The sequence below is a fragment of the Chlorocebus sabaeus genome, chromosome 25 (genome assembly GCF_047675955.1).
Source record: "Chlorocebus sabaeus isolate Y175 chromosome 25, mChlSab1.0.hap1, whole genome shotgun sequence".
Classification (NCBI taxonomy): domain Eukaryota; kingdom Metazoa; phylum Chordata; class Mammalia; order Primates; family Cercopithecidae; genus Chlorocebus; species Chlorocebus sabaeus.
In genome coordinates this window covers 78735235-78758815 of record NC_132928.1, presented here as the reverse complement: position 1 = coordinate 78758815, position 23581 = coordinate 78735235, and the positions used below count along the sequence as shown (strand labels likewise).

At 37.9% G+C, this 23581-nt stretch overlaps 1 protein-coding gene across 8 annotated transcripts in view; it reads left to right on the top strand.

The window, feature by feature from the left end:
- Positions 1–23581, top strand: part of RGS7 (regulator of G protein signaling 7) — a 571447-nt gene that overhangs the window by 536282 nt on the left and 11584 nt on the right. For 4 of the 8 annotated variants that reach the window (XM_007989930.3, XM_007989927.3, XM_037986187.2 and 1 more), the window contains 5 exons: positions 71–196; positions 5573–5759; positions 8954–9043; positions 10447–10500; positions 11229–11309. In XM_007989930.3, the coding sequence (XP_007988121.1) occupies positions 71–196; positions 5573–5759; positions 8954–9043; positions 10447–10500; positions 11229–11303 (532 nt within the window). In that variant the 3' untranslated portion in view covers positions 11304–11309. The remainder of the gene's footprint in view (positions 1–70; positions 197–5572; positions 5760–8953; positions 9044–10446; positions 10501–11228; positions 11310–23581) is intronic. The other 4 variants (XM_037986188.2, XM_007989931.3, XM_073011868.1 and 1 more) reach the window with 2 other exon arrangements.

Below are 23581 nucleotides of genomic sequence, written 5' to 3'. Positions count from 1 at the left end.
GGAATGTAATAACAAAAAAAATGGAATTCTGATGAAAGGAATGTGTTTGCCTTTGTTTTATCTTCTATAGCAAAGAACCGAGCCAGCAGAGGGTAAAACGATGGGGTTTCGGCATGGACGAGGCATTGAAAGACCCAGTTGGGAGAGAACAGTTCCTTAAATTTCTAGAGTCAGAATTCAGCTCGGAAAATTTAAGGTAAGACACATTGCTTGGATCTTATAAGCCAGAGAAATACTGTCTGTGATGTATCTGGTTATTCTGGAGGTAATAGATCCTCCACTAACATCATAATGATGTTATGAACCCACTGAATTTCTGCCACCTAATGAAGGGAAAAAAGATAGCAAGGCAAAGGCTGTCCCACGTATCAATTTCTTATAACTTATTTTTACACCGTCTCTGTGCCTCCAGATGTTTTAACTATACAAATTTGGTGACTTTGAAATGGACTCTGTAAAGAAATGCAGTACAGAGAGCAATGTTTCGCAAAGTGGAGATTGGCCAATAACATTTATGAAGTTCAATAAAAATATCATCTATTTGTCAATGTTGACTATCTTTGCGTATCACTTCTCAAGCAAGTTAGAGAAGAAGAGACTGGGCAGCTATATCAAATAACTTGAAACCAAACTACTGGGCTGTCTCATTCTCTTTGCCTGTTTAAATAATAGCCACAGGGCAACTGAGAGCAGCACAGCATTGAGCTGTTCATGAGACAGCAACACCCGTTCTGCCCATCTGTTGTAAACATCGTCTTTATATATTTTTAAAATTTGCTAACATAAGGAGGATCCGAAAATTGCATTTTTAAATATAAGACATTAGAGTGGATTTTAATAGCTCTATTTAACATCTTTGAAGGGAGTGATAACTTTCCACTATATAAGACTGTTTTTTCATTAGCTTTTTCATTCATTATTCTTTTGAAACCTGATGCCCAATTTTTACTTTTCCATGACTTACGCAGTCCTGCAAAATTCATTTGCTGAAAGTTCTCTGCATTCATTTATTTTCATTGGAACAAAGGAGTGCCAGGCATGGCCACATTCTTTTCAGGAGATTTAACAGGAATCCCAAACCATTCAGAAAGATGTAGGACGCTGACACATGTCACATGGAGGAAGCAAAATGACCACAGGCAGAACCTGGAGGAGTGTAACTCTCTATGTGTGCCTAGCATGGATTGCTGGCATGCAGCTTCCTATTCTCCTTCCAGTTTATGGGAATCCTTCATGCTTGGGCTTTTGCAAGATCCTGCTGCTAAAGTTGCTAAAGTTCTGTATTGACCCTACGAATAACATTTTCTATATTGAGGTCACATTGTCAATGATTGAGTGCAAGAATTCATTAAAAGGCTAGGCGCGGGGCTCAGGCCTGTAATCCCACCACTTTGGGAGCCGAGGCAGGTAGATCTCTTGAGGCCAGGAATTTGAGACCAGCCTGGCCAACATGGCAAACTCCATCTCTACAAAAAATTAAAATTAAAATTAACTGGGCATGACGGCACATGCCTGTAGTGCCAGCTGCTGGGGAGGCTGAGGAATGAGAATCACTTAAACCCAGGAGGTGGAGGTTGCAGTGAGCCAAGATTGCACCACTGCACTCCAGCCTGGGCAACAGAGCAAGACTCTGTCTAAAAAAGAAAAAAAAAAAAAAGAATGCATTAAAAATAAAGCAGAGATAAAGAATACTTGAGGCATTTTAGTGGCTGGGGAGATGGATGTTCCTCTCATTCTCTAAGTTTTTGAAAACATGCTGGTATTATTTGTATCACGATGAGTAAATAAACAAGTAATAAACCTTACCAGCCTTGCCTAGCCAAATAAAAACATCTCCTTCTCTCATTAAAATTACAGTCTATTGGTAGATACAGACGAGAAAACAAATCACAGCACAAAATCCTGGGTGTTTAGTTGGGAGAAGCACAGAGGGATGCCCAGCCCAGAGTTAGAGACCAGCAAAGGGATACTAGGGGAAATTGCTTCTAGGCTAAGAGCTGGACAATGGGGAGGAGATAAACCATCAAAACAGGAAGAGAGAAGATGCTTTTGGAAAAAGAGCATGTGGATACTCAGTTTCAGGCATGAATGGATTTACTGCCAATTTCTTAGTTCAAGCTTTAATCATTTCTTATCTTAATCATTCTATGCCGTACTAGACTCTAGGCTAAGTAATTATATTTAAGAAATATTAGATTATCTTATATATATGCACATATTATATATATACATATATATATTTCTTGAGTATCTATTATATGCCTATCATAGTAAGTATAGAACAGTAGATAAATGAAAGATGTAGATTAGATTAATTATTGAATACCTACAAGACACCAGAATATATTTACATCTACTACTTTTATAATACGCTATGTTATATTTTGCATTCATTATTTCTGATCATCACACATCTAACCACCAAAACCAACATAAAGTGTAAATATTGCCTCATTTTATAGATGAGAAAAGCATGACTGAGGAAGCTTAAGCCGAGAAAGTATGGCTAAGGAGGTCAGATTCATGTAAGTGGCATTCTTGGCTTCCTGCAAACCAGTACCAAGCTACTGTCCACTGCTCCACAAATCTGAGCCCTACTCTGCTTCCACTGACATATCTGTGTCACACACTGAAGGAGACAAAACGGTCCAGTGGTCAACAGGGCTGTGAATTGCACTTAAAATAAAATAACCCTCCATGCATCTTAACCAAACAGCTGGCCTCCTGCTATCAGTGAGAGTGTGTCACTCACCTGAGCTTTTTTTTTTCCAAATATTAGGACAGGAGAAAAATAAGAAGCACTGTTTCTCAATAACTACTTATGCTTCAAATACAGCCTCTGCTCTCCCTAATAGAGAGAAGAAACTTGAAATTTTATGATGTATTTCCCTCATTCTTTTTTTCGAGCAAAACACAGCATGAGCAAGTGCCAAGAAAATGTAGTAATATCATGAGTTTTTATCTTTGAGTGACTAAAAATATGCCAGGTACTTTTCAGCACCTTCTATATAATTTATATCATTAGTATAGATTAATGGAATTAATTTAATCAACTAATCCAATGGAAACCAATTAATCCAGTGGAAACCCGGTGAAATAAGCATTATCATCCCATTTTACTGATGAGGAAATCAAGAATCAAAGACATTAAAAATACTTAGGTTCCAGCTACCAGGAAATAAAGGATATAGGATTTTTTTTTTTTTTTTTTTTAAGAGAGATGGGATTTTTCTCTGACACCCAGGCTGCAGTTCAGAGGCACTGTCATAGCTCACAGCAGGCTTGAACTCCTGGGCTCAAGTGATCCTCCCACCTCAGCCTCCTGAGTAGCTGGGACCACAGGTGCACGCCATTGCACCCGGCTCCTCCATGCTATTAAGCTATTACAATAATTACAGTAATGGTGAGACTAAGAAAGGCAACGATGCTGTTAGAAAGACCATGTGAGGGAGTGCTTGTGGGCATGTCATCTGCTGCAGATTTTCTGGGGGCAAACCTCAGCCATGACACTGATAGTGAGCAACCTTAAATAAGCAACTTCATCTTCATGTGCTCAGTTTCCTCTTCTCTAAAATGAGGGGAATAATAGAACTTGCTTTATAGAGTTACTGTGGGAATTAAGTGAGTTAATATGTGAATCACTTAGAGCAGTGCCTGCACCTACATGTTGGTGTAGGTGTGGTTATTAACTTCTCAACCCTTTTATATTTTATGCTTATTTCCAGGCCCATTTCAGATGTCACTGGATTTAGAATAGCTTTTTCTAGATCCCCCTTTTCCAATCCAGCACTTGCCCCAGCAGAGGGACTCTTTCCTGCTTGCCATTCCCAGACTATCTAGTTCATTCTCTTCCTGGAGAGCCATTCATGTACTTCCTGGTGTTACGGCCATTTAAATGGTTTATCTTTTCCTCTGCTGGAATGAACTTGACTGAGCATATGTTAATTTCAAACTCCTGCTCCCTCGGATTACGCATAGTATTCCTTTTTTTTTTTTTTTTTTTTTTTTGAGACGGAGTTTTGCTCTTGTTGCCCAGGCTGGAGTGCAGTGGTGCGATCTTGGCTCACTGCAACCTCCGCCTCCCAGGTTCAAGTGATTCTCATGCCTCAGCCTCCCGAGTAGCTGGGATTACAGGCGTTCACCACCATGCCCAGCTACTTTTTCTATTATTAGTAGAGACGGGGTTTCACCATGTTGGCCAGGCTGATCTCAAATGCCCAACCTCAGATGATCTGCCCGCCTCGACCTCCCAAAGTGCTGGGATTACAGACGTGAACCACCACGCCCAGCCTTGCATAGTATTCCTATTAGAGTGCACAGTGTCTAAATCTGTGTTTTAAGAGGGAATGGTCTTGAGCCTTCCTTTCTAAAAGTCATGGTGGTAGTTTCCTGTTTGAGGTGTTGTCAAAGTTAGATTATCCTCTGTTATATATATCTATTAAAAAACAAAATCTGGAAATGAAAACTCAAAAATCACTAGCCTGAGTAGTAGTTGATATTCTAATTCTAGCTCATGCACTTCATTACTGATTTCTGATTATTCATTAATGGTCAAGTTAAAGCTTAGTAGTTACGAAGGTCCTGCTGATCACCTCTGTTAAGACTGTGGCCATCTTTGCCTTTCTTGACTGCATCTGCTATTAGAGCAGTAAGAGTGTTTACGGCAGCAACTTTTTCACATAGAGTGTTTGTTTCTATTAACAAATTATGATATAGTCATTTATCTTTTAAACATTATTTGTGGAGATCTAACCAGCAAGCTCTAACCTAGAGCACAATATTGAAGAAATGCAACCAATTAATACAATGTGGCCCCTTCTCACTAGACTTTACCACTTGCTATTATCAACCAAAACACACTCCTAGGTTCCTTCAGTATATATATACTATAAATATAGTCTATATTCAGAAGTAAGTCCGTATATATTCTTCTGTGGCTTCTGAATTGCAATGATGCCTCTACACATTTAAACTTTTCAAGTAATTCCATGTGAAAGCTTGCTGCTTCGGTCATTCCATAACTCTCTCAATTAAATTAGCTTAGCATTAGTTAATTGTTTTTATTTTTCCAGCCAGGGCATTTTCTGATCTTATGTCCAGGCCTCTTTTAACTCCAGCAAAGCTTCTTTGTAATTCCCTCACAAGCTAGAACAGAAAAGACTCTCCATACTAGCCCCCATTGCTCAAATGGACAGAAGATCCAAAGAACACAGTGCATGGCTTTGTCTCCCAATTGGAGGCTCCATGTCCTCCACCTTTAATTCCCTTCAAACTCCTCTTCGTTTTCAATAAACAGTTAGCAGTGCTACTTTCCTTAGGTAAAATGAATGTTATACAGGGCTCTGACAGATCTGCTTTTAACAACAAACACTTAAAAGAGATTGTTTTTCATAATTCCTTCCAAAGAAGATTATACCTTTGAACATAGTCAGTACCACCCTGATACCGGAAGCCCTCAGAGAAAGTGAGTTGGCTGTGAGTCATCATGGTGAACTGCATGATCCGTAAATATCACAGGGATTTTCAGCTGATGGGCCGTCAGAGTAAACACCTGGTCTCACATTTTGCGTAGATTCTGGCTGGCAGTGGAGGACCTGAAAAAGAGGCCTATTAAAGAAGTGCCCTCAAGAGTTCAGGAAATATGGCAAGAGTTTCTGGCTCCTGGAGCCCCCAGTGCCATTAACTTGGATTCCAAGAGTTATGACAAAACCACACAGAACGTGAAGGAACCTGGACGATACACATTTGAAGATGCTCAGGTGGGTGTACGGTGGGCCTCACGTCACAAATGTGCTTCTGAGAAGGTGATCGTTGGGTATATTCATTTTATTTTCATTATAAATGGCAGCTATTTCTAACATTTTCTATTTAGATAACTGTAAAACAACTCTAACTGATCTAGGAAGGAACAAAGACACATTAAACTGAATAGTTTTTTAAAACCTGGGAATATTTTCTAAGTTTGAATATTTTTATATGAAGGGACATATTTGAAATATTTTAAAACTTTTACTTCATTTTCTACTCTGTTCCCCCAATAAGTGAGCAAACACTATCTAGTGATGGCCCCCATCTCAATAAAAGATTTTTTAAAACATTTTTTTAAAACGATTTAAAATCTTTAAGGCATCTTCAATGTAGAGATTCCAAGACTCTGACATTCCTGAATTATTCATTATTATAAATTATTCAAACTGAATTAGCTTAAAGTTATGTCAAACTCAAACCAGTTTTATCTCTGGTGAAAAAAAAATCAAATATTAGATTCTGACATTTCTTAAATTTTCAAGTTAACTTTTTAGCCTACAGAAAGAAAAAATAAAGAAAACTGATTCTAATTTCCTAAGACAAATTGTTAGTCATCTTTTCTCAAACTGGATCTTAATTCCCTTTGTAAAAACAACTTGAATTTCTGCCTTCTCTCAAAAAATATTGATACTCTAGAAGAAAAATCAACTTCTTATGAGGGGATAGTGTTTGCTGATAATGTGGTATTTTATTTTATTTTATTTTATTTTATTTTATTTTATTTTATTTTATTTTTGGAAACAAGGTCTCTTTCTGTTCCCTATAGTGGCATGATCATGGCTCACTATAGCCTTGGCCTCCCAGGTTTAAGCAATCCTCCTACCTCAGCCTCCCAAGTAGCTGAGACCACAGGCATGCACCACCATGACTGGCTAATTAAAAAAAAAAAATTTTTTTTTTGTAGAGACAGGGTGGGTCTCCCTATGTTGCCCAGGCTGGTCTCCGACTCCTGGGCTCAAGCAGTCCTCCCACCTTAGCCTCTCAAATTGCTGGGATTACAGGCATGAGCCACTGTACCCACTCCCTAATGATGTGTTGAAGTTGGTTTTTAAATCAGAACGTGCATACTCCATAATTTCTTAAACTTCTTTTGGAGAAGAATATTAATTATAAAAAGTACCTTTTAAAACACATACATTACTAAAATAAAATATAGAAGACAAAGAATGAGATACACGAATATCCTTCCTTATTTCCATGCTCTATAGAAAATACATTTCTCCTTGGCTTTCATTTAAAGAAATCAGCAACTGTGTAGAAAACTAACATGAATTTTAACAGCTAACTGGATACCTATCCCATGTGGTTCAGTCATGGTCTCCGATGTAGAAATAATTACACTCTAGAGACACACATGACAGAGAGCAGACCAGAAATTCTGGCCCCACTGCTCACTTCTCTGCTGATCTTTCTTTCTTTCAGTCCGAGATAAAATGTCAAGCATCTTTCTAGAGGCAACAATGTGTAAAATGTTTGGAATGCCCTTCCTGAGGTTTAAAAAAGAACTTATTTTGGTTATCGGTGTCACTTAAAAATATTCTTGCCTAAGAGGATTCTCTTTTCTTATAGAAAAAAAGAAATTTCTATAGAAAATATTACCACTTGGCCCTAGATTTATTTTTCAGTTAAGCTCAGATATTTAATTCTAGTTTTTCTGTGGTTTTTAAAAAATCCTATCGTTAGCTAAATTGCCTAGGTTCTGATTTCAGCTCTGCTCTGTGACCACTTCTCCATGCCTCCGTTTCTTCACCTGTAAAATGGACATAATGGTTACCAAGCCCATAGGGGTTTTGTAAGGCTTACACTAACTAATACAGGAAAGCACTTAAAAGAGTACCTGCCATATACCCAAGTATATTTGAGCACTTACTATCCACACCCCATGCTTCGCAACACATTTATTATTCCTTTAATCATCACAACAATGCTATTTTATAGATTAGAACATTAAGGATCAGAGAGATGAAAAAATTGGCCTAAATTTACCCTATTTGTAAGAGGTAGTTCTTGAGCAAGGTAGAATCTGAATTTCAAAATGCTTCATTCCAAAACCAGCCATTGCTCTACTTTTCAAACAAATTCCCATACAGTTCCAAACTTAACGTTCTGTGAAGATCACCCTTGGGCGAGGTCTGGAGACTTAATCTTGAATGTCTTTAAATGGATTTAAAGTAACTTCAAATTATTGCTGTTATGTTTAACACCAGAGAACTGGAGTCATTTCTTGAAATGTGTATTTTCTTCAAGACAAAGAAAGAAAGAAAGAAAGAAAATTTGGACATTCAGAATACTCTCCAATAGTTCCAAACTCTACACCTAACTGGTATTTCACTAGAATAGGAAGATCAAGACACATGTTAGCTCCCTGAGCTGCAGTAGACCAGAGTAGAATCTCCCTAGATTGGGTCAAGATTGAGTTGAATGAGTACCTTTTTCCCTTTTTTTGACTTCTTTGTCTACCAAAATTCATCATCAAAACAGAATATTGCAAACTTCTTCGGGATGAATGATCAAATATTTACCTAATCTGTCACTGAGTAAGTAATAAGAAAGAGCATACAAATTTGGAGACTTAGCAATTAAATATCACAAAATTTATTTTTGGGCTTGTGCTCTGACCCAAGGTGGGTGTGGAAGACAATTTTCCATGCAATTTGTACCAAAGAGATGATCTGATTCATCTGGGCAGTTGGCACCCTTCCAGTAAATGTAGAGGCCAAAAGTATCCAGGATGATTACTCAGTCTGAGTTAACATTACTCACTTCAGGCCTGGAGTAATTTTAAGAGACAGCAAATTTAGTTATATTCTCTAGTGATCTATATAAGCCAACAACTTGATCTGAGGTTATTTTCTGACATTTTATTAATCAAATTCCATTTTTTTTAATGACTGGATGTGATTTGCCTCCTCAGTAGCTCCTAAACCAATTTAAACAATGATCCCATGAATGAGATATTGAATTTGAAGATCTAAATGTCCTGTAAATAGAAGGTATTCTATTCTATTAGAAGGTATTCTAATCAGCATTGTTATTACTATTTTTAGCTGCTACTAGATTTGTTCTTTAGCCATGTGTGGCATCATAATATTTTACTTTTCCCAAGAAATAATAAAGAAGCACCTCAACCATTATTTCTTTTTAGGAGCACATTTACAAACTGATGAAAAGTGATTCATACCCACGTTTTATAAGATCCAGTGCCTATCAGGAGCTTCTACAGGCAAAGAAAAAGGTATTGGTTTTTTCGTGAGTTGTTTTTTCTTGACCTAGTTCTCAGTTATAATTATCTGGAGTAATTACCTCTGCTGAATCCAGGGTATTGGACTAATGGTAAGTGAACATACTCCAAGACCCTCCCCCAAACCTTTGCATTTTATAAGGGCCATTTAAGTTGTTTCTGTTTGTTTATTGCTTATTGTATTACTTTCTGTTTGTTTGTTTCTGCAGATGTTCATGCTTTGCAAAATTTATTAGAAGCTGTTTTCATGTTTCATGTTAGTCTTCTGTATGCCTAGTTTCAAGGAATCAAAATTACAATAAAGAAAAAAAGTAACAAAGTCATTAGGTCAAAAACTTCAAGAGGGGTTTCTTTGCTCAGTAAGCTAGAATGTATGTTTTGAACCACAGGCCTTGTAACTGAAAGTAGACTCACTTTTTTCAATAATAGGTGACAAAAGGTAGGAATGTTTGCTTCTGAATATTTTCATTTGGTATTTATCCTGAATCACTTAATATCCCTGTGATGAATTTTATACACCTAGCATGGTCGCCAAGCACATTATGGGAGCATTGTAGTAGACCTCATTATTCAACAATGTTAATAATCAATGTCTCTCTGTTCGTAACTCCTTACGCAATCGATATAACAGGGAAGAGAAAACCTGGACATAAACATCAACACCATTCATTATTTTTAATGTTAAAATAGTTCACAGCTTCTTGAAATTCTGAGTTTAAATTATAATTTTGTGTAGTTCATGATCATCATATAGGCTAATAAGATTTTTTTAAGTCCATTGCCTTTACAACTGGAAATGGATACTTCGTAGTAACACTATCCAGTACAGCAGTCACTAGCCACTTGGGACTGTTTAAATCTTAATTAAAATTATATAACGTTCTAGCCAAATTTCAAATGCTCAATAACCACAGCTACAGACTTCTGTATTGGACAGCATAGAATGCGATTTCCATCCTTTTGGAAAGTTCTATTAGACATTAATGCTCTATAGAATTAATGATGTTGTCAACAGAAATTTTTTCTGATAAAAGTTTTGAGGAAATTCTAAGGATATGCTGCTAGATTTTTAAATATTTAGGCTCTGCACATGTCAATATAAAGCCTTCACATATCTACTTCATTTCGGCTTAATTTGATTTTGCTTGAATCACACCATTTTGTTTGTACAAGAAAAGTTTTTGGTGTTAGCACTAATGAAAGCAGAGCCCATGTCCTATGAGAAGAAGCCTCCCTCGGCGGCTCTCCTACCTCTATGGGCCTTCTGATTTAGAACATGGATTTGGCGTTGCATCATTTCATTATCCTGTCTTTTTCTGCTCTGTTTTCCTTGCTTTTTTTTTTTTTTTTAATCTTCCTTTATTTCCCTTCACCCTATCCTACCCCACATACGTAAGTCTGGAAACTCAATGGATCGCAGAACATCTTTTGAAAAATTTGCACAGAATGTGGTAAGTTTTATTTTTTGAGGAATTATGAATCATTAAGTCCAATGAAATTTTTCCAATTTTCCTATTTCTAGACCTGTTGCCCACCTTGCATTCTTGATGTAACAGCAAAAGTGTTTCTTTTATTCAAATTCAGAACTTCATGTTTTCTGCTTATCTTTCTGTCCCACCCCTTTCCAGAGTAGAAAAAGATGTTACATGTGAATAAGTATCTGTACAGAACTAAAGTTTGAAAAGAGGTTTATATTGCGATATATAAAAGGAAGGAATAATAATTATTCTTTATATTTTTTATTCCTCATATTCCTTTCTTTATTAAAGATAGTGCATGTATTTCTATGCTCCTTCCCTTAGCCCTTCCCGAGGCTTAAAATATTAAGAACAATGAAGGTTCTATGCTTTTTACTTCTGCAGAGAGAAAATGATCTATTAAGCAGTTTAAAGCTAAAGATTTTATGAGAGTGGTGGCTGGTGACAAGATATACCCCACCAAAGACCCACTAGCCTGCCTTTCTTACTCGTTATTTTTCAGGAAGGTATTGAAAACTGTTGCATAAATCACCTGAGAAACCAGTAGTTTTCCTACCAGTGTTTTCTTAGTATCTTGCCATGTGTTTTGATGATATATATTTGTTTGTAAGATTCTTTTTTTTGTATTGTGCCAGTGCCTTTGGAACTTTCTGACATTGTGTAAGCTCAAACTAAAGCCTTCAACACATTTATTTTTATAGGGCAGAAACATCCCTATTTTCCCATGCCATAAAAACTGTACACCAACACTGAGGGCCAGCACTAACCTGTTATGAAAAGAGGTAGAAAAATCTTGGTTTATACTCAAGTTTGTCTGCATTGTCTGTTGAGTTGTGTGGTTAAGCTCCATGCTGCTGTGTGTGTGTGTTGTGGCTTTTGCTGTGATGGCCAGTTCAGTGGAGTTATGTGTGTTGAAATGTGAGCAAACTGGATTCAACAAAGATATGGCTTTTGTTTTCAGTTTCCTTCAAGGATCCTTGTGGTGGGGAATGTTATTCACTTCTACTTGTGAATTACCATTGCAACGGTACACAGAGTATTTGAAAGAATTTGAACAGTAATATATACTGTGAACATTCAATGTGATTGCATGAGTTAAATGGATAGAGAATGATGGACTCCAGGAATGAATCACATTGTAAATAAACTTTATGAAATTTTGGCTGGCACTATTGGAACCTCTGTTCTTTAATAGAGAATTTTCTGGAGCATGCCTCGTAAGTCACCATGGGGCAACAAAGATAATGTCAAAAAATTCTCCAAGATCTTGCTGGAGAAAGTGACTATCAGATAATAAGGTACTCTGTGTACTGTTTAAGAAGCATTTCAAGTTAATCCTTTTCAAATGTAATACTGACAGTATATACTATTCTTGAAATTATAATGGAAATTTATGTGATATAATTTAAAACAGTGATGCAACCCAGGGAAGATGGAAAGGGGAAGTCAAATGGTTGTGTTTCTTCCAACATCATATCTAACCCACTTCTCAAACTCTTAAAATAGCACCATATGGTCACACACTGCAAACTTTAAGAAAGGGCCAACAGGAAATAAGGGGAAGAGAGAACTGATCATCCACACCTTCAACCAAAATTCGCACAAATGCCACCTCTGTTCCAAACTGTGTGCTATGTCTTGGGACCATGTAGAAAGTATCAACTTACAGCCATGTCCAACCCTTTGAATGCAAGGACTTTTTTGCTTATCTGTGGTGGCGGATATTATAAAAATTATGCCTGGAACTTTTTTTTTTTGAGATTATTTGTCGTTAGTGTTTAGTGTTTTTTATGTGTGGCCCAAGATAATTCTTCTTGCAATGTGGCCTAGAGAAGCCAAAAGGTTGGACATCCTTGGTACAGCTTGATTTCAAAGGTACTCAATGGTATAGACAAAATGTTAGGATGTACAAGGGAAAAATAAACAATTTCTACTGGGTGTTAGGTTGAGGACGGAGGGCCCATATGTAATCTGAGAATTCCCAGAAGTTACATTTAGCTGAATTTGGAGGATTTCACTGGACCAAGAAGAGCAACTACCTTCTTTAAAAAAAGTGGAAAAAAAAACGAATTACTGAAGGAAAAGAAGTTGAGTACCATCCATACACACACACACACACACACACACACAGACACACACACACACAAACCATAATAATAACTTTCAGGCACTGTTGCTTAGTGTTAATCCTTTTCCATCCAGGAAAATAAAATGCAATCTTTTTTATGTAATACTTTTATTTGGGTGTTATTCTGAAGAAATGGAGTAAGCAATTGGAAAGGTTCTCTGAATTTCCCCTTGGTTTAGTGTTCCATATTTACAACTTAAGGGTCAGCAGCTGTATCAGGCATCTTAGATCTTTACATACTAAATTTTATGAGACAGTTTTATAGGATCAATAAAATAATTTAACGCAAGACAAAGAATGAGTGTTTTTATTATAATCAGATAGACTTAATGGAGTAAAGACAGAATTTACGTAAATATTTTAAAGGAATCCTCTACGCAGGGTGCTCTGGTGCATACAGGGAGGCTACAAGGTCAACAGTATCTCAGAAAGAAATGGAATAGGTGAAAATAGTAAACAAGTGTGTAGTCTAGGAAACTAATGGGGAAAAACTCACATTAATTGAGTATCTGCCATGTACCAGGCTCTGCACTGGGCGCTTCATAATATTATCTAATTTAATCCATGTGCTGACTCTGTAAGGTAGGTATTATTACATTCATTATTTTACCCATCTTGTAGGTAAGAAATTTAAAGGGTCAAAGGAGGTGCATCGTTTGCCCAGAGTCACATAGTCAGCGAAGGAGCTGGGACTGACTCCAAATGTATTTTGTTCCCTAATGCTGTTTCCATGGATCCACCCTGCTCTTTGACATTCTCCCAACTGACAAAAAATAAATAAATCTTGCCACCTGATGATACCCTCCTCCCCAGTCTGAGTCCATTTCCAATGCGTGTCTATTTTAGTAAGTTGATTTACATGTTCCAGCCTGGGGTTTTTATAACCGAGGTTAGAAAAATGGCATTGTTGTTTTTGTTTCACCCCAGAGACAAAAATATTTTGCTAGCCAGCTGTTCCAGGGGAGTTTTTGTTAGTTACCCAGACTCATAAACACTTACTAGCACTTTAGAGAAAAATTATAATAAACAGCTGAGGATTGCATTGCACTTTCAATCTTCCAAAAAATATAGACTCCTTTTTGTTTGTTTTGTTGTTGTTTTGGTCATTGTTTACATGCACAACAATCCTGGGAGGTGTCAGGCAGGTGCCACCTTTTTTCACAGACAAAAAACTGGGGGCATTGTGAGGTGAGGTCACCCTCGCCAGTATCTCTCAGCTGTTGAGTGTTAGAGCCGGAACTGGAAGCAAGCTTCTTCTTTTACTTTAAATTCATTACTCTTTTTAGATTTTTCTTATTATTTTCATCAATCCCAAAATGGGTAGGATAAAAATAACTCCCATTTGTGTAATGCCCGCATTGTGGTTTGTTGTCTCAGGAGAGCTCCTTTTCACTTCTTGGTGTTTACTCTTTTATTTCTTTATTTTTCTTGCTATCAGAGAAGTCTCTTAAGGTTGGTCTTTCAAGGGTTACTATATCCTCTCTTACCTTTAAATGTTATTCTTAGTAAGTTGACTTTATTCTCTTTCAAAAAAGTTCATATGCTTTAAGAATTATGAAAATTATTTTCTTCATCACCATCATCAAATCTGACACCACTTTTCAGCCATTAAAATATCACAGTATCTGCTGGGCATGGTAGCTCATGCCTGTAATCCCAGCACTTTGAGAGGCCAAGGCGGGTGGATCACCTGAGGTCAGGAGTTCGAGACCAGCCTGGCCAACATGGTGAAACCCTGTCTCTACTAAAAATACAAAAATTAGCCAGGCATGGTGGTGCACGCCTGTAATCCCAGCTACTTGGGATACTGAGGAAGGAAAATCACTTGAACCCAGGAGGCAGAGGTTGCAGTGAGCAGAGATCATGCCATTGCACTCCAACCTGGGTGACAAAAGCGAAACTCTGTCTCAAAAAATAAGAAAAAATAACATGATAGGATAAGATAAACTATAGCATCTGCCTGCTACACAAACATTAAAGAGGAACAGATAGAAAACAAAGGAAAAGCAGGGTAGGATGACTGATGAGCCACATCCTCAATCAAGATTCATAATCAAGTGCCAACTGTGTGACTCACCTCCTGTCTTGTCTTTGTGTGAAGTAGAAATTAAACCAGTCTGGCTCTGGGCTACAGAAGTAGAAAAGTAAAAACGAATTTTAGAGAGTATTGATGTTGAACACCCAGGGATTCACCTAATCTAATCTCCTTTTGGAAATATTTTCACCCTATCTTAATGAAGACAATTATCTGTAGAGGCTTTAAAAGAATCAATAGAAAAAAGATGATGCCTCCTTGGCTGTCCCATTCCCTCTGTTCTGGTATATTTGTGCTGGGGCTTTGAGCTCCTAACTGTGCCCTGGAGACTGCAAGGAATGACCAGAAGTTGTAGAGACTCCATGAGAGAAATTTAACAGGACTGGGTTGGCTCTGAAATCAGTTGATCTTTAGGATCAAATCTGTTTTTTGTTGTTGTTGTCATTGTTGTTGTTTTGTTGTTGTCGTTGAGACACAATTTCACTCTGTCACCCAGGCTGCAGTGCAGTGGTGCAATCTTGGCTCACTGCAACCTCTGCCTTCGTGGTTCAAACAATTCTCCTGCCTCAACCTCCTGAGTAGCTGGGACTACAGGTGCCCACTAACACACCTGGCTAATTTTTTGTATTTTAGTAGAAATGGGGTTTCACCATGTTGACCAGGCTGGTCTCGGACTCCTGACCTCAAGTGATCTGCCCACCTCGGCCTCCCAAACTACTGGGATTACAGGTGTGAGCCACTGTGCCCAGCCCAAATCTGTTTTTAACTCTGCAACTCAATTGTTTAAATGTTGATAGGAGCAAATGTAAATGTAAATCCTCTTATTTGAAATATAGAACAAAGAAGATACAATACTTAGTTCTTTTAGAATGTTCTTTTGATTAAATAAAATTAAATGATTTTTCTAAGCCCAGTGTGGAATCACTGGTTAATACAGCCTTATACAGATTATATATAAGTGGTAACATTGTAAAAAGAGCCTGGGCCAAGGAATTTGATGTGTTTCTATTTAGGTTTGAAACCTAGTCCTATATATTCTAGCCATGTGAATTTTAAAAGATCATTTAAGGCCGGGCGCAGTGGCTCATGCCTGTAATCTCAGCACTTTGGGAGGATGGCTCTAGGCCAAGAGTTCAAGACCAACCTGCGCAACATGGCAAGACCCTGTCTCTACAAAAATAATAATAATTATAATAACAATAAAAGAAAAAATCATTTAAACTGCTGAACCTCAGTTTCTTCACCTCTAGACAACTCTCTCTACTGAGACACAGCTCCAGTTAGCATTTTGCACAAATAAATATAAATATTTAAGAATTCGAATTGTATTTAAATATTCTTTTGAAACATTCTTTATTCACTTAAAATGCATTGTAAATGTCTTCCAAATAATTGAGTATTCTTCTACCTGATTCTAATAAACCACGCAAAATTCCTTCGAATGGATATGCCCTGTAATTTTTCTAATCATCTATGAATGGACATTTAGGTTGTTATTTATTTATTTATTCGTTGCTTTTATAGGTCAAAGTATGATAAAATCCAAGTTATATATTGATTTTCTTTTCATAAAAAAATTGAACTGCTTAAATGGATTGTAAATTTACAAGGGAAGAGGCATCTATTTATCTGTTTTTCCCTTTTTTGTATCTTTATTTTTTCCTTCATGCAAGAGCATACACTAGAGGGAAAAATAACTTATTCTGGAAGGCGGGGATCAGATGTTGTATTCCTGATTTCCGACACCAAAGTGTTACACGTTAATAACAGGCCTCCACTGCCAATTAGTCTTCAGTCAGTGAAGAACTGTAGCTACTTTCTGGGAAACTTATATTGTTTTTTTTTAACACTGTGGAAGACTCTAAGGATAGTTTCTAGTTCCTGGTCAAATGATTTTTAACTTGGTTTTGTTTGTTTGTTTTTTGGTGTTTTTTTGTTTGTTTGTTTTTGTTTTTAGATGGAGTTTCACTTTTGTTGCCCAGGCTAGAGGTCAATGGCGTGATCTTGGCTAACCGCAATCTCCGCCTCCCGGGTTCAAGTGATTCTCCTCCAAGTAGCTGGGATTACAGGCGTGCACCACCAGGCCAGGCTAATTTTTTGTATTTTTAGTAGAGACAGGGTTTCTCCATGGTGGTCAGGCTGGTCTCAAACTCCCGACCTCAGGTGATCTGCCCACCTTGGCCTCCCAAAGTGCTGGGATTACAGGCATGAGCCACCATGCCCAGCCTAACTTGGATGTTATTAAATGTAAAATCTAGTGTGCAATTTCCCTCCATATTCTAATAACCTATAAAACTTATAAAACTGTAAGCTGGGAACTACCCTCTGCATGCAGTGTAAACCTGTGAATAATACGGGTGCCACGTTTGGGAATCACAGCCCCAGCCCAGTTATGGGGCCAAGGTAGGAGCGGTGCGGTGTGGTGCAATGTCGAAGGTACTTGGGCAGTCCCTAGCTGCCCATTCCTGGCCCGTTTGGGATGGACCTTGGTTCTGTTCAGGATTGAGCCATGTCACCCCAGGCTGAGCACTCTGGACTTTACTGATTGGATCTACACACACATTAGTGTAAACAGGCTCTTTTGGAAAGGGTCCTAGGACAACTAAAAGGAAAACATATAAACTTGCCGCTGGATTTTTTCCTTATAAATAATCCCAATAGAAAAAATTGACCTAGTGGCCTAGGATCCATGCATCTGCTACGTTTATATCATTGCTTTTAGATACCATTATACTAGTTTCTAAATCATTCACTCATCAACAGCTATTAAGTTTTGACTAAGTGTCGGGTTATGTGATACTCTTTGTGGTTAAAAAAGACAGCTTGGCTGTCCTTACTTTCACTTCCCTTGATATCAATTTCTACCACAATAAAGTAGAGACAAGCCTTAGAGTATTCAGAAAGGTCATTTCTAGATTACATATATATTAACGAAGTTGTAGGCATGGTAAGAGCTCCATAGAGTGAGTCAGATCCTCAATTGACATGAACACCCATCATAATGAAGCAGATTATCTGGTTTGCAAAACATCCATCATAGGACATAAGCAGACTTGGAACCTAGGAGAAGGAAGGTTTTGATTTTACATCTCCGCCCCTGTGAATTTACCTTAAAGAAAGGCTTTGTGCATATTATTTTAGGGTTGAGTGCTATGGATTCTGTTGCCTGGGATTACAGATACACTAATACAGGTAAACTATGCTTAAAAATTCCTACTATGGCCAGGCACGGTGGCTGACGCCTGTAATCCCAGCAGTTTGGGAGGCCAGGGTGGGCTGATCACAAGGTCAGGTGATCGAGACCATCCTGGCTAACATGGTGAAACCCCGTCTCTACTAAAAATACAAAAAAAAAAAAAATTAACTGAGCGTGGTGACAAGCACCTGTAGTCCCAGCTACTCGGGAGGCTGAGGCAGGAGAATGGCATGAACCCAGGAGGCAGAGCTTGCAGTGAGCTTAGATCGCACCACTGCACTCCAGCCTGGGCGACAGTGCAAGACTCTGTCTCTAAATAAATAAATAAATAAATAAATAAATACATTCCTACTACACCTTCAGTGAAAATAAGTTATAAACTGGCCATTGAGTTTCCCCACCATAGATATTACCAGCAAGCATATGAAGTGTGTCTGCTCAAAGATGAACTATTTTCTCCTCTTTCTTCTGCTATGGACCTGAAACCATCTCATTTGTCATTTTGTAGTTGGCAGATATGGCTATCCATCTTATTTTATTGAAACTGGTGGTGATGATAACTTGCCTGAGGAAGCAATTTTAGTCTCCCTGCAGCATGATGTAAATCAATTGGTGTGCAATGTATCAGACCACGTAGCCTAATGGAGTTCGGACGATATATCTTCATCTTGCCCTGGTAGCATCGTTAGTTCTTCAGTTGCTGCTCGAGTTCTAGGAGCTCTGAATTGTATCATGGGTTTTTGTCAGTGTCCAATGCAGCCCTGGGGCTTCCTAAGGAATGCTGTGGGACTGCCAAGTAGACACTCCCCATAGTGGGAAATGTCGCCCCTGCTGCTACATATGCCAGGGGCAGAAGTTTCTACAGCGTTTCCCAAAGTATTGTGTTCCAATGAACATGAAGTCTTGGGTTTATGCCAGTAGCTATGAGGCTTCAGCCAGAGACCATTCTGGGTGCTCTGTATGATAAGTTTACAGCCCAAGAGCATGCACGTATTCAAGCACTACTAGATTCTTTTATCCAACAACAACAGCAAAACAGTTATTGGGAACCTACTGTGGGCCAGGCACTTTGTTCTGAGAATGGATAGGTAAGACAAAGCCCCTGCTCATAAGAAGCTTCTACTTTGCAAGAGGACAGATATGAACACAAATTACTACTTTGGGGATACTACTAACATGCGCACCTAGGTTGATTCATTCTGCTCATGCAAGTTAACTGTTCAGTGAACAGATCTGGCTTTCCACTAACTTCCTTAATATAAATCATGATAGTTTCTCTTAAAGCAGTGCAGAGTAGGCAGAGAGAGGAAGAGTTAAGGCCTAAGCAAGAGACCTGCCCACTAAACAGTGGGGCCCTGCAGGAGAGAGAGAGACAGAGCAAAGGTGACACAAGAAAGAGGGTCTGAAGATGGCAAATTCAGGCAAGGACTACTGTGGAGGTTTCCAGTTAGAGAAGCAGAGTACAGAAGAAGGTAATCCAGAACATATTCTGTGCTCTGGATTTACACATGGGCCATCATCATCTACACAGCAAATGAGGGAAGCTAGAAGAATCTGGAGATAGGAGGATGTGTTTGCAGCATCGGCAACTACTGTAGTCATCTGCACATTGGATGATAACAACAAAAACTTGGGTGGTAAAGTAGAAGAAATGAAAGCAGAAGAAGACTTGTAGCACCAATAAACTTTTTAGAACATGTTTGAACCAAGTTTACTGGAAGATTTGACAGCAGAAATATAAATGTCTCACTGTCTCACTTTGAAATCATGTTATATGACCATTAGCTCATTATGTTGCATTATCACTTTGATTTTATTTGATGATTTTTGAACTTGAATTATTTGAACTTGATATTTGAACTTAAGTTATTTTTCAAAGTGATCTGAATCTCATATTAGGGTACAAAATTGTAGCTCAGTAAAGCAAGGAGATATAGGATTTATATCTTATATGTAATGTACTCTTAGTATTTTTACATTTGGCACAGTACCTTGCAGATGGTCAACTCTGAATCTCAATTTATGTCATTGAATTAAACAGCATTGAATAGAATGAAAAAGAGTTAAGCAGAATTCCATCAATGGTCTAAAGGGTAATACTTGCACATTATTTTTATAAATTTGTTTTAAGTATCTAGGAAAAAGATGAATGGAAGTTAAGTTGATATAAAGTTTTATTTTATTATGATGTCCAAATTTAATTTCCACCAAAAATGGAGTCGTATATTAATTATTTCTAGTTGTGAGGTCACTTACTAGCCAGCCCTGGGTCATCAACAGGTCATCTCTTTCAAAATCATTTTCTCTTGCTTATTCTAAAGACACATGTAGCATTGTATATATTCGTTAGCATTCTTTCATGAAGCATCTTTCAGAAAAGAAAGCCATTTTTATACTGATGACAAGCTGTGGTTTTAGTTTATTCTTTTCCATAATTTTTGCTAGTACCCAGAAAGCAGTAACACTAAAATAGACAATTTAAAATAGCGATACATTAGACATCTTTATCTAAATTGCATCCATCTATAAGCGTGGCTGTATTATGTGTATAGCTACAGAAACCTTGCTGCATTTTTCGTATGTTTTTGGCTGATACACAAGTCCAGACCTGGGCAAAGTCTGATGCCCTCTTCATTGTGCACCATATTTTGATGGCTGTTGTCATTGTTTTTGTCAATGGCCAGTATCTAAGAATAACAGGAACACACAGAGGACAATCCTAAATATGCCACATATATCTGTAATTTCAACCAGCAGAGGCCGTTACTAAAATAGGCTGTGGCAGTTATTGGAAATTTAAAGCACATTCTCTAGAATGCTCTATTATTTCTGGGGGAATAAAAAGTTCATCCATCAGTTTTTTGCCTCTTTGAGTCATGCAGATTTTATTTTGGTATTAAAGAAGTTTTTCATCTATTTCATCAGCCAAAACCAAATTCCCCAATGGACATGGGCTCAGTTACTACAAAGGAGAATAACAAGCCCCTATTTTCAACACTGTTCACCTGAAATAGACCTATTAATATCTAACAAGAATATATTCCTAACATGAGATAAAAAAGATTATTGGGAGAGCTTTCTGTTTTCTGACTGTAAAATGTAAATCTTCAAGGTACTTTCGGGAGATACTGGGAATGATAAAATTTTTGGAGTTTCAGAATTGAAAAGGAACTTAGAGGTCCGTATTTCCCCGGGTCCAATCCTCAGCCCATTGCAAGAATCTTTTCTGTAGGCTCAGTGACAAATGAGTATTCAGCATTTGGCAGCTCCTAAGTATCTGAGATGTGGTACCCTTAGTCAGCAGATCATTCTGTCTCTTAGAAATCCCTTCCATAATCCACTTTTCTGTAACTTCCAACTATTAATCCTAGTTTTATTTCCTGAAGCCACTGCAGAGTAATACAAGCCCTTCCTCTAGATGACAACTAGTGAATTGCTTGAGGTGTGATTTACATCACCTCCCCCAAGTTTTCTTTTTCTTTCCCTTAGTTAAAATCTCTACGTTGGCCAGGCACAGTGGCTTGTGCCTGTAATCCCAGCACTTTGGGAGGCCGAGGTCAGGGGTTGTGGGGATCACTTAAGGCTAGGAGTTCAGGATCATCCTGGGCAACATAATAGATCTGGTCTCTATAAAAAACAAATTTATAAATTAAAAAAAAACTCTACTTCATTTTCTTTTTTTCTTTCTTTCCTTTTTGTTTCTGTTTTTTGTTTGTTTGTTTGTTTTTTGGTTTGTTTTGTTTTGCTTTTTGAGACGGAGTCTCGCTCTGTCATCCAGGATGGAGTGCAGTGGTGCAATCTTGGCTCCCCGCAGCCTCTGCCTCCCCGGCTCAAGTGATTCTCCTGCTTCGGCCTCCCAAATAGCTTGGATTACAGGCATGCGCTATCACACTCAGCTAATTTTTGCATTTTTAGTAGAGAGGAGGTTTCACCATGTTGCAAGGCTGTTCTCAAATGCCTGACCTCAAGTGATCCACCCACCTTGGCCTCCCGAAGTGCTGGGATTACAGGCGTGAGCCACCATGCCTTGCCTACTTCATTATTTTTCTAAGTGTGGTCCAACTATGCATACCTCAAAAATCACCAGGGGCTTGGCAAATGCAGATTCTGTAACCTCATCTCTGATTACACTACAGCTATTCTTTTTCTCTGCTCCACATTGGTTTCAAGCATCCCAAAACCATACCGTTTAAAAATCATCACACAAATAGAAGTATTCCCAGCTGATCTCTCCTTACTAAACATCCATGGTTCTCACTTGAGATGCATCAGAATCACCTGGAGGGCCCATGCTAACACAAATTGCTGGACTCCATCTTTCAGAAAGTCTACGTAAGTCATTTACTGATGGATCCAATTCAAGAATTTTCATGTTTAACCAATTCTCAGTGATGCTGCTGCTGCTGATTTTAAGGCTGCACTCTGAAAACCACTGCCCTAGACATACCAATGCTCTCCACTTTCTCCATGGCGAATGTCAAGAGCACACAAATGTCACAGCTGACAGGCTGCTCTCCAATTACGTCCTCACATTTCTGCAACCACCCGTTGAACTGTGTAAGAGTCCATTTTTGTTTGTTTTGTTCCATTTGTTCCCACAGCTGTTTATAATTAAATTTATTGCATATTGCATGTAAGTACTTCATTAAAATAAACCTGTTGAAATTTGAGCATAAAAAGAAAAAGATATTTCTTTGAAAACTAAGCTGAACACAAAAAGACTTGATAAAGTAAAGATGTCTTAAATGTTGCTAGCAAATTAAATCTGAGTGACACTTACAATGGGAAAGTGAGCTTCTAATGTTTTCCCATTTAATAGTTTCCTGTTCTTTCATCATCCTGGTTGCTCACTTTGTACATGTGCTCCAGTTCGCCAGTAGGCCTCATAATCATAACTGAACATAGTATTTGAGATATTGCCCAGCCAGCATAAAGTGGGAATATCACCTCCTTGGCTTAGTATACTATAACTTTTAAAATCTAACCTGAAAATTGCATCAACTTCCCCATTGTAGTCCCCAACCAGAGCAACATGTAATGTCATTTGGGGCTTAAAATAAAATACTTTAAAAATTGGATTTTTTTCTCATGTGCTGAGATTAGTTGTCCCTAATTTTGTCTTTTGCTGCTAGGTTTCTTTGTTCATTATTTATTTACTTTTCACTTTAGTGTACATTGGTTCTTTACCCTTCTTTCTACTAAATTTATCTTGTAAGTTTTAGTTCATTTGTATAGCTTTACATAATTTTTTGAAGCATTTCTTTGTTACTCAGTCTTTTAACTAAGGTTATAAGCGGATCATACATACATTTTATCAGAGTTTCATCAGTTTAATCATTCAAATTACTGATTAAAATGTCATAAGGAACAGGGAGGAAGACAGAATTCCACTGCCCTAATAGCACACCGTGAAGGCAGTTGTTTATTTACTTAGGAAGCACATCTTTCTCTTTTTCAACCACAGAGATACTGCAAACACTGCTGCATGCCTTACTTAGCCAAAGATCTTTTGTGTAAAGCAAGTTCCTGTCCTCAAATCTGGCAAATTCCTTTTTAAAATGAGTAAATGAGCATCTCTATGACAGACAAAAATGTAATATAGGGTCTACAGGGAGTTCCTTGCAAACATATAATGTTGTAAGAGCAACACACCGTTAGAAGAATGAGAGAGGGACTTAGGAAATTTTAACAAAAG